The 10,188-nt window shown below is 39.8% G+C and overlaps 2 protein-coding genes across 2 annotated transcripts; both read right to left on the bottom strand.

Moving 5' to 3' along the window:
- Positions 1-7: 7 nt before the first annotated feature.
- Positions 8-1,435, bottom strand: LOC112115046 (protocadherin gamma-B2-like; the record flags this gene model as incomplete). The annotated part of the gene is made up of 1 exon (XM_026663429.1): positions 8-1,435. A coding segment is annotated over exon 1 (1,359 nt), but the record flags the coding sequence as incomplete, so codon positions are not given.
- Positions 1,436-3,646: 2,211 nt separating this feature from the next.
- LOC112115056 (protocadherin gamma-A4-like) lies at positions 3,647-6,374 on the bottom strand. The gene has a single exon (XM_024212021.2). The coding sequence runs from the start codon at positions 6,239-6,241 to the stop codon at positions 3,647-3,649; it is 2,595 nt and encodes an 864-aa protein (XP_024067789.2). The 5' UTR covers positions 6,242-6,374.
- Positions 6,375-10,188: the final 3,814 nt, after the last annotated feature.

Here is a 10,188-nt window from a genome sequence, read left to right as displayed (position 1 = left end):
GGATGGTTTTCTGGGTGGAGAGGGGGGGAGAGCCGTTGTCTGTGGCTGTGATTGTGATATTGTACTCCGGGGTCCTTTCTCTGTCCAGGATGCTGTCTGTGACGAGTTTGTAGTAATTATTAGAAGAGGATAGTATTTTAAAAGGCAATTTTTCTTCTAAATGACAAATGACCTTTCCGTTTTCAGCAGAATCTTGATCAATGACATTGATCAAAGCTATCACTGTACCCGTCAAAGAGTCTTCGGGGGCTAGACTGGACACAGATGTCAGCGTTATCTCTGGGGCATTGTCATTCTCGTCAAGAATTTCTATTTGAAGTTTACAGTGAGCAGTCAGACCTCCGCCGTCGGTCGCTTCCACATCCAATAAGAAATTGTTTGCCATTTCATAATCCAGATTCCATTTAGTTATAATTTCTCCGTTATCAGGATCCATCTTGAATAGTTTAGAAATACTATCGGGTATGTTACTAAAAGAGTAGACAATCTTTGCATGTAACCCTTCATCTTTATCCGTGGCTTTCACCTGAAGCACTAAGAAGCCCTGTGGTAGATTTTCACTCAGGCTGACTGTGTAGATCTCTTCGGTAAATACGGGGGGATTGTCATTGGCGTCAGTGACATTAACCCTTATCTGAACAGTCCCAGTTCTGACTGGGTCCCCCCCATCCACAGCCGTAAACATCAAGTGATGGTAACTTTGCTTCTCCCGATCCAAATGCTTACCCAGAACTAATTCTGCGTATTTATTGCCATTTGTGCTCTCCTTCACTGACAAGACAAAGTACTGATTCTGGCTGAGCTGGTAATTCTGTACTGCGTTGATCCCAACATCGGGATCTTGCGCCATTTCTAATGGAAACCGAGCACCGGGTAGTGCGGACTCACTTATTTTAAAATCAACATTGCTTCTGGTGAAATACGGCGGATTATCGTTAATATCTTGGATTTCTACAATCACATGAAAAACGTTGAAAGGGTTTTCAATTACCATTTCGAGATTTAGAACACAAAGAGGAGATTTTCCACATATTTCTTCTCGGTCTATTCTGTCATTTACATTTAGGTTTCCAGTTTCTGCACCAATGGCGAAATACTGCCTTTTTGAACTAGAGACAATACGGAGGCTCCGGAATGACAATCCTCTGACATTCATCCCCAAATCCTTGGCAAGGTTCCCCACAAGGGAACCTTTGGCCATTTCCTCAGGAATCGCATAGCGAAGCTGCTCAGAGAGCGTCGGGCAGAACAACGAGAATAAGAAGTGAAAAAACAGTACTTGCCATTCGTATCTCCGGCCCCTGGTTCTGTCGCTTGTTTTTATCCATGTCCTTCTTAATTTCACAGCATTGTTCTCCTCGTCCATTCCGAACGGACCGGGAGTTTTAGATTCCAAGTAAATTGAAACCTTCTGCGACAAGGTTGAATAAATAAAATTCTTTCTCTTCTCAATATTTCATGGAAACTCCTGTCAGAGACTGATGTTTTCAGCGAGTCTGTGTGGATATGTCTCTGCTTTGTCTCCTCTCCGCTCTGCACAGGCTGACTGCGATACTGCCGGAGTCTGCAATGGATCCCCAACTGCCGCTCTCTCATCGCACTGGCCAACAGCGACACCCTGCGTCTCAGCCGGAGATCTGCAGCTAGGCGCATCTCGATAATGCAACTATATGGCGCTGAATAGAGACTAACTCTGACCCCGAACTTATTTGAATAAATATCGAAGGTAAAATAATGTAAAGAACTACTTAAAACAAAAATGTCTTTGTCAAACCAACCGATACAACAGTGCTCGAAATACAAGCAAATTTATACCGATAAACTTACTCATCGTATTTTCATTTGGGGCATAACTGGACAGTTTGATTCAACGTAGAAAAACGGAGCTTCTGAAACAAATGCTCTCGCTTTCTGAATATTCCAACAAGTTCCCGTTCAGGAGTAAGACCCCGTTTACCCATATTTCTTTGAGATCTTGTCTATGCCTATTAAATATTTTCTCGGAGGTAAGATAATCTATTTCTGGATATCGAAGAAAATAGACTCCAAACATTATAGCTAATACAGATACATTAATACTCTTCATTACTATAACCAAACCCTTACTCGGAACTTAATTCTTGGCTTTAATATGGAACTATGACATTCATTTTAAATAACTTAAACTCTTTATACTGTTGTCTAAGCAGATCACTCTATCTCAGAGAAAAGAGCAAGTTTAAAAATAATTAAAATGAAAGTATACATCGGAAGTGGCAGTCAATTAAAAACTAAGGCATAATCCACCGGAAACTAGTTTTAGAAAGAAATGTTTAAAATTCAGTTGACATCCTTAGAATGCATGTCATGGTGTTCTCACAAGGAGACCTTTAGCCCCTCCCCCCCCGCCCTTTTTCCAATAGATATAGATATAATTACAAAAATCTCTTATTACTACTTGGGGATAAGAGAACATATAGCGAAGATCAGGAGTGTTAAGTTATAGCTTATTAATTGTTACTGGAAAATTCACCTAACTGTATGAGTAGATACTTCACCCTTCATTTAAACACAACGGGGGGGGGAACACCTCTTTTTCTCATTTGCTTATGAAAAGAAAGTTAGCAGAAACTCTCACCCAAGCGGTTTGATAACTAACTATTACTAAGAATTTTACTTGTATACTTAACCCCGGATTTGTTAATACATTTGGCAGTTCGGAGATCATCTCGAAGGGATCCTCAGACACTCAGGTTATTAGAGGAGGCGAAGAAAATGCCTTTCCTGTCATGTCTGTATGGCAAGGAAGTGAGGCATGTTTGTTTCCGACACAGACCTCACAATTATCCATCCCTTCGTCATCTTCTGCTTGGATTATGACAGTGTTTTCTAGATGGAGTTATTCGTAAAGGCAAATGTAAATTTCATCTAATATCTAATTTTATCTAATTAGTTAATTTAGCTTTAACTCTCACCTTTCTTTTTATAAATAAACCTTTAGATTTTAGATACTAAAGGATTGGCAACAGCCTGATTTTTGGGTAATATCTGAGTTGTATATTGACCTGGGTGTGTGGCTGGTCCTTTGGGATCAGAAGAACCCTTTGCTTGATGAAACTGGTTTTAAAGAACTACTCATCTTTAAGTCTAGTGTTTTTGGTGGTGATACAAGGATTGGAATGCCTAAGGAAACTGCTTTTATGACTTCTTGTTAGCCAGTGTGGTGAAACAGAAGTTTACTTTTGTTGCTGGTTTGGTATATCTCATGGGAGAATAACCATTAGTTTGGGGTGTGTCCTCCCTATTTCTCAGCAGTTTGTCCTGAATTTGGTATTCTCAATTGTGATCCACAAAGGCAAGATTACAGTGTTTAATCCAGATTTTATTGTAAGAAGACATTTAATTTTTTTCAGATTATTCTGAGTTTGGGGGAATATTTTGATATATTATTTGAGTTGAGCTTTTTACAATTCATATTGGTATGAAAATAAATACTTCTCAAGCTGATGGTTGGACCCCAGATACCGCCATAAGTAAAATATTATAAAGTAGAAGTCAAATAAGTATAGATATAATAGTATATTGGTTTTCACCCACTGCATGTAAGTGCTCATTGACGTTTTGAAAAGTAATACTGTACAGAAAAATTAAAGGCATAGCCTTTATATTACAAATAAATTATCGGAAAATTATTTATAATTGCATAGTGTAGTAAGTAAAAGTTCATTAATTTATAGGATACTCCGATGAACTGTTGCTCTACAGGAACTATTACATATAAAACACACCAGGAAATAAGCCTTTCCACATGAAAGAGAAAGTTGTGGTTTAAGAAACTTACCTGAAGGGAGACTTGATCGTCAATATTGATCTTTGAAACTTCTGGGACTAAAAGAGGACCTGATTTCTCAGAAGGATGCTGACCTGTGAGGGTATTTGAACAACTGCCATTAGGAAAGGCCAGTTGACTCTTTCTGGAGTCCGTGGTTAGAGAAACCTCATGTGAGTAGGAGTGAAGAAAAGCTCTGACTCCATCGCTCCCCACAAACTGCGAGACGGGAACTCCACTGAAAGTCACACTCGAGGAGTCAAAGAGCTGCGAGTTTCTCCACCTGCGGAGCCTCAGGGCCAGTAACACTATGATAAAGGTAAAGAACAAGCAGGAAACGGAAGCCACAGCGATCACCAAATACAAGGTGAGGCTGGACTGGGGGTCTGCAGGAGCTGAGAGGCTGCTTAAATCGGAGAGGATTTCGGGGATGCTGTCAGCCACCACCACCGTGACAGTGGCCGTGGCAGAGAGAGGGGGCTGCCCGTTGTCCTTCACTAAAACCACCAGACTTTGCTTGAGCGCATCTTTGTCTACAAAGTAGCGCGCTGTCCTGATCTCGCCGCTGTGGAGTCCTACAGAGAAGAGCCCCGGCTCTGTAGCCTTCAGCAGCTGGTAGGAGAGCCAGGCGTTCTGCCCGGAGTCTGCATCCACCGCCACCACCTTAGTGACCAGGTAACCCGGCTCGGAGGAGCGAGGGGCCAACTCCACTCCCGTGGAGCCATCGGTGGGAAAGGAGGGGTGTAAGATGTGCGGGCTGTTGTCATTCTGATCCAGTATAAAGAGAGTGACGGAGACATTACTGCTGAGAGGTGGGGAACCCCCATCCTGAGCCTGCACTTGGAACCGAATCTCCCGGAACTGTTCGTAGTCGAAGGAGCGCAGAGCGTAGAGAGCCCCAGTCTCGGAGTTAATGGAGATGTAGGAGGAGAGCGGAGCTTCCTGGATCTGACCGTCGGTAACAGAGTAAGTAACTCTGGCGTTCTCCCCCCAGTCGGGGTCATTTGCCTTTACCACGATTAAGGAAGCGCCTTTTGGATTATTTTCCAGGATATAAGAGGCGTAGGTTGTTTGGCTGAAAATGGGCGGGTTGTCGTTTTTGTCTAATATCTTCAGTAGGAGGAAGGTGGTTGTAGCGATGGGAGGAGTGCCTTGATCGGTGGCTGTGATAGTTATATTGTAATCCGAGATCTGCTCCCTATCCGGGGCTCTGGATGTCTCCAAACTGTAATAATTATCAAATGACTTCTGTAATCGAAATGGGAGATTATCTGGGATAGAGCACGTGATCTCACCATTAACGCCGGAATCTCGGTCTTGTACATTTATAAGGGCAATTACAGTTTCAGGAGGAGAGTCTTCAATGATTCCTCTGCGAAGAGATGTTACAGTAATCTGCGGGGCATTATCATTTGCATCAATGACTCTTAACAAGATTTTGGCTCGAGACGATAATCCACTCCCGTCCTGAGCTTGGACTTCCATTTCATGTATTTCAGAGTCCTCGAAGTCCAGATTCCCTACAACTAATATTTCTCCCGTCCCAGAAGCCAACTGGAATATATGGGCAGCTTTGTCCTCTATTTTTCTGAATGAGTATGTTACCTCTGAATTAATTCCTTCATCTTGGTCAGTGGCGTTTACTGTAAGCACCAGGAAACCGACAGGGACATTTTCCATAATAGCCACTTTATAGACAGACTGGCTGAAAACTGGCGCATTGTCATTTACATCCATAACAATAACTCTGATTTTCACAGTGCCAGATTTGACTGGATCTCCGCCGTCTGCAGCTGTAAGGATTAACTGATGAATTTTTTCTTCTTCCCTGTCCAATAATTTTTCAAGAACCAGCTCTGCGTATTTGCCACCATCAACTCCCGTTTGCACATCCAGAAAGAAGTGTTTATTTTTACTAATTTGGTAGCTTTGGAGGGAATTGAGTCCCTTATCTGGATCCCGAGCCTCCGGCAAAAGAAAATGCTCCCCCTTTCCCGTGGTTTCAGTTATTTTTAACTCCAGTTCCTCCACTGGGAAACTCGGCGAATTATCATTAATATCCGTTATTTCGACTTCAACCGCAAAAAGCTTCACTTTATCCTGAACAAGAATCTCAAAATTTAATACACACTTCTCTATCCGGCCACAGATCTGTTCTCTGTCTATTCTTTCGCTAATATATAAATGTCCATTGTTCAAACTGAGAGCAAAATATTGCTTCATACCTCTGGAAATTATCCTGACTCCGCGGTCTGAGAGCTCCTTTAGATCCAGTCCCAGGTCCTTTGCTGTATCCCCCACGAAAGAGCCTTTCTGCATTTCTTCAGGAATTGAATAACGAATCTGTCCAGAAATTGTACCCCAGAATGTCACAATTATGAAGAAAAGCGGGACTCTTATTTTGCAATCCCAGCTTCTTTCTTTATCCGCCATTTCCAAATCACCGAGATATTTTCCGATCCTATTGATTATATATATTTTCCCAGATATACAGGGATGGTTCGGAAGCTACAAGCATAAAGACCAAATCGGTCCAAATCAGCAAAGAACTAGAAGCACTCACCTATCTTCCTCTTTTCTACCCAAAAGCAATCAGTGTGGATCTGATCTCTTGTGCTGTGCTTTGTAACAGCGGGGCTGGGCTGGCTGGATCTCTCATACCAGTTCTCTGTCTTATTGGGCTAACAGCGGCGCTCAGAGTCTCAACCAATAACTGCACCAACTCAGATGCTACATTAACAGGATATCTATTTGTGTGCTAATTTAATCTTTGTCTCACTCACTGTGTATCCTAATTTGCATTACAGTTTTAAGGTATCATACTCGGGAGCTCCAAGTGACAGACTCGAGAGGTTCCAAAAAGTGAACTGCGAAAAGTGAAAACCCTCAGCTCAGGGGGCTAGACTTGATGGCCCCGCGAGGTACCTTTCAGCCCTACACTTTCATGATTCGATGATTGTTTGAAGGCAGAAGATGGAAAACGTACACTGCGCCGAGGTAATTCTTTTAATTTTCCCGATTCAAGAATTGACTCAAAAGTCTCCATTTGAAAAAAAAAAAAAGTGTGTGTGTGTGTGTTCGGGCTCCAGAAATGTCTAACATTTCAAAAAATATTCACGTTTTTCTAAATGTATTTAGTATAAACAGTCCAGAAGATAAAAAAATCGTTGGCAATGAAAAGTGAGAAGATTTCAATCTGATTTAATTTAAGGCAGCTTTATACTCATGTTACTCCATTGACTGCTGGTGTAGTAAATGAGATCAGACATAGGCTCAGCATTTCTGCTGCCCCTTTCTACGTGGCAATAAATTATCATAATGCCTTATTAACTACAACATTGTGTTTCTTCTACAGTTCTAATGAAAACCAATCTATCAACCAACAATCTGAGGAATTAATTTCCGTGAGAGATTGTGGAAAGAGAGTAACATTTACTTTCCCTTAAAGGGGAATATTGTTTTGTGAGCAAAATATATATACAATTATATTTATAAAATATTATTTCGAAGTTTAATCATATAAAGTTATATTAAATACATCTTAGATGTTTGTCTGCAAATGTAGACTTATGCTTTCATCTCCACAGAGGATTGGAGACACAGTGGATATTTGATAACAATAATTTAAAGTTATGTGGGTTGTTACAGAATTGCTATTCTGGACATATATATGTTAAATCATTTTTTCCTATTATCGTTTTTCTAGAGTGCCTTTACCTTACACATTTTTTTAGTTTTATAAATATATTATTTGATAGCTTATATGATCATTTTAATTAATTTTACATATATAAAATTAGTACAGGTCAGATTTATTTCTATCAACTCATTTCAAGTGTACGTTTGTGATAGTTACATTATAATCCGAGACCTGCTCCCTCTTCAGGGCTCTGTCCGTCACCAAACTGTCATAATTTTCCAATTACTTCGGTAACCAAATAGGAGATTGCCTGAGACATAGCGCGTGACCTCACCATTCTCTCTCAGTTTCTCTCGTATTTTTAACAGAGGGATTACTGTCGCCAAAGAAGAATCGTCGGCGATGGAACAAGAGAAACGTGATCGCAACGATCTTGCGATCCGTTATCTTGTTCTTCAGTCACCTTGCCCAGAGCAGATAATTCTCTCTGGGTTGCATTTTCATTTCATGTAATTTGGATTCCCCAAAATACAGATTTCCTGTATCTCATATTTCTTCCCTTCTTGTTTTCATGTGGAAGATTTATGAAGCCTTGGTGATTTACTGTATGAATATGATATCTCTATTTAATGTTCATCCATATAAGCGGTGCTTGCTCTGACCAACAGGGACCCATTGCGCTCATTTTCACAAGCATTAATTTTGTAGAAAGATTTATTTTTAAAAGGGAGCCTTTGCTTCCAGCAAAGTAAGGCGGATATTTGCCAAGCCAGACCTGACTGGAAGAATACTTTGAGAATACGCTATTTTCCCTCTAACCGGACTTTATTCAAGTACCATTTCTGAATATTTTGCATGATCTGCTCTGTTTTTCACACTTGAAGTGAAACGTTAAATGCTGAAGGAATAGCCGGTAAGAGCGTTAACTCCTACCAGCCCAGCAGAATAAACCATACTCCTGGGCTGTAATTTTGTTTTTATTTTAAAATTATATAGTAGATGGGAGAACTGTCATTAATATGTTATAGCAACTCCAAGTGCATAACGTTTCATTTTATTCTGCACAAGCACTTCACAACTGAACAGGCGCTTCGGTATTCTGCCACAGAACTGCTCTCGATCTACTCCTCTTGTGATACTTATATGACCCAAACAAAATATCTAGTTTGCTGTCTGGAGAAAACACGATCCCTGGGATTCATAATGCTTATTTATCCTCGGCCAGGTTCTTTGCAATATTTTCTACAAAAGAGAGAAAGGTGTTTTTCCAGGAATAGAATAGTGGAACTCCCAGATATTCCTACTCATTTTTTCTCTACATTTGCTTTATATAGAGCTCTGTGCATAGGAATTATTCAGAAATCGCAAATACTTAATTTAAAGAAATGATGGGCTCAGTTCTTCCATTGAAGTTGTCTTTCTATTTACGTACTTGCCGAGGAAAGGATGATGAATCTCTCTTTGCCTTTCTTTCTCTGATAAAGCATTCAGTGTCAACCAATAACTGCACATACTTGGAGTAATTGCGAAAGATTTTGAGGCTTTCTGCGTGTGCTAATAATTTTCCTTTCACTCTGTATGCCTTAGTTGTATACCCAAATGCCCATTGACACATGCACTGAAATCAAGATGAAATAATTAAGTTTGAAATGTAGAATATATCGTAATGTAAATGAAGGAAAATATTTTCATGATTTCAGGATGAAGTTTAGAGTCTCAGACTGTTTAATGAAACAAAATTATTCCTCTTAGAGAATTAGGAAAGAATACAAAATAATAGAAAATCTTTCTGAATGCTCACTCGAAATTCAGCACGCAAAATATTTTTTTCTATTCTCCTTGAGAGATACAGCTCTTTTTATTGAAAAGAAAAACACAAACAAGTTATTTTCAACGCTGAAGAATACCAAGTTTGAGCGTGATGTTGTATATCCACCCACTTTCTAATAAATCCTAACTTTCATCAGTATGTGAGAATAAACATGATATCGTTTATCATTTGGAAAGATAGAAATGGAAAATCTTTCCTACAGGATAAATATTTATTTTGTTAAAGGTATTTATATAATATATAATACATCATGATGTAAACTGTAACCATACTTCTGATGTACAATCATTTTGATGACGTAACGACTTGCCCTAATGTGGTATCAGTCTACAAATAGAAAGAAAGTTTTTCTCTGAAATCTCTGACGTCTGGTGAATTGCTTCAGAATGCTTAGTTTGTATACAATGGAGATTATTACTCCATCCCCAGCGTGCCCAAATGACAAGAAATGGTGCAAAATCTGATTCTGAGGCAAATCTTCTCAAATAACAAAAGAAAATAAAAAAGAAAACAAAAACCTGACACTTTGGAATATTTCCCCTTAATTCCATGGGTACAGAGTATTGCTCCATATCTGCTGAACTCCATGGCACAGCAAAAGTTAGAATGGCTCCGAGAAAAGGGTATGTGTCCAGAAAGCATACTCCTGTGCCCTATGTTCTATCTAATTGCCTCTGAATGAAATAGGTGTGAGAGAGTTAAATCCCACCATGTACAACTCTGTGGCAACTAGAGTTACAGCAACAAAGGAAACAAACAAACACCGGCTTATGGAATATCAGTAGCAGATACACAGAGGCACAATGACTAGGAAGAACCACAGGAGACAATATCACGATTAATTTTGAAGAAAGAAATAGGATACACTGCTCTACAGCCAAAATGCTTCTGAAATAAATGTAGTCAAAC

The sequence above is a fragment of the Terrapene carolina genome, unplaced genomic scaffold (assembly GCF_002925995.2).
Source record: "Terrapene carolina triunguis isolate 2854851 unplaced genomic scaffold, T_m_triunguis-2.0 Scaffold33581, whole genome shotgun sequence".
Taxonomy (NCBI): Eukaryota; Metazoa; Chordata; order Testudines; family Emydidae; genus Terrapene; species Terrapene triunguis.
The sequence above is the reverse complement of the archived record's forward strand: the minus strand, read 5'-3'. Positions and strand labels throughout refer to the sequence as shown.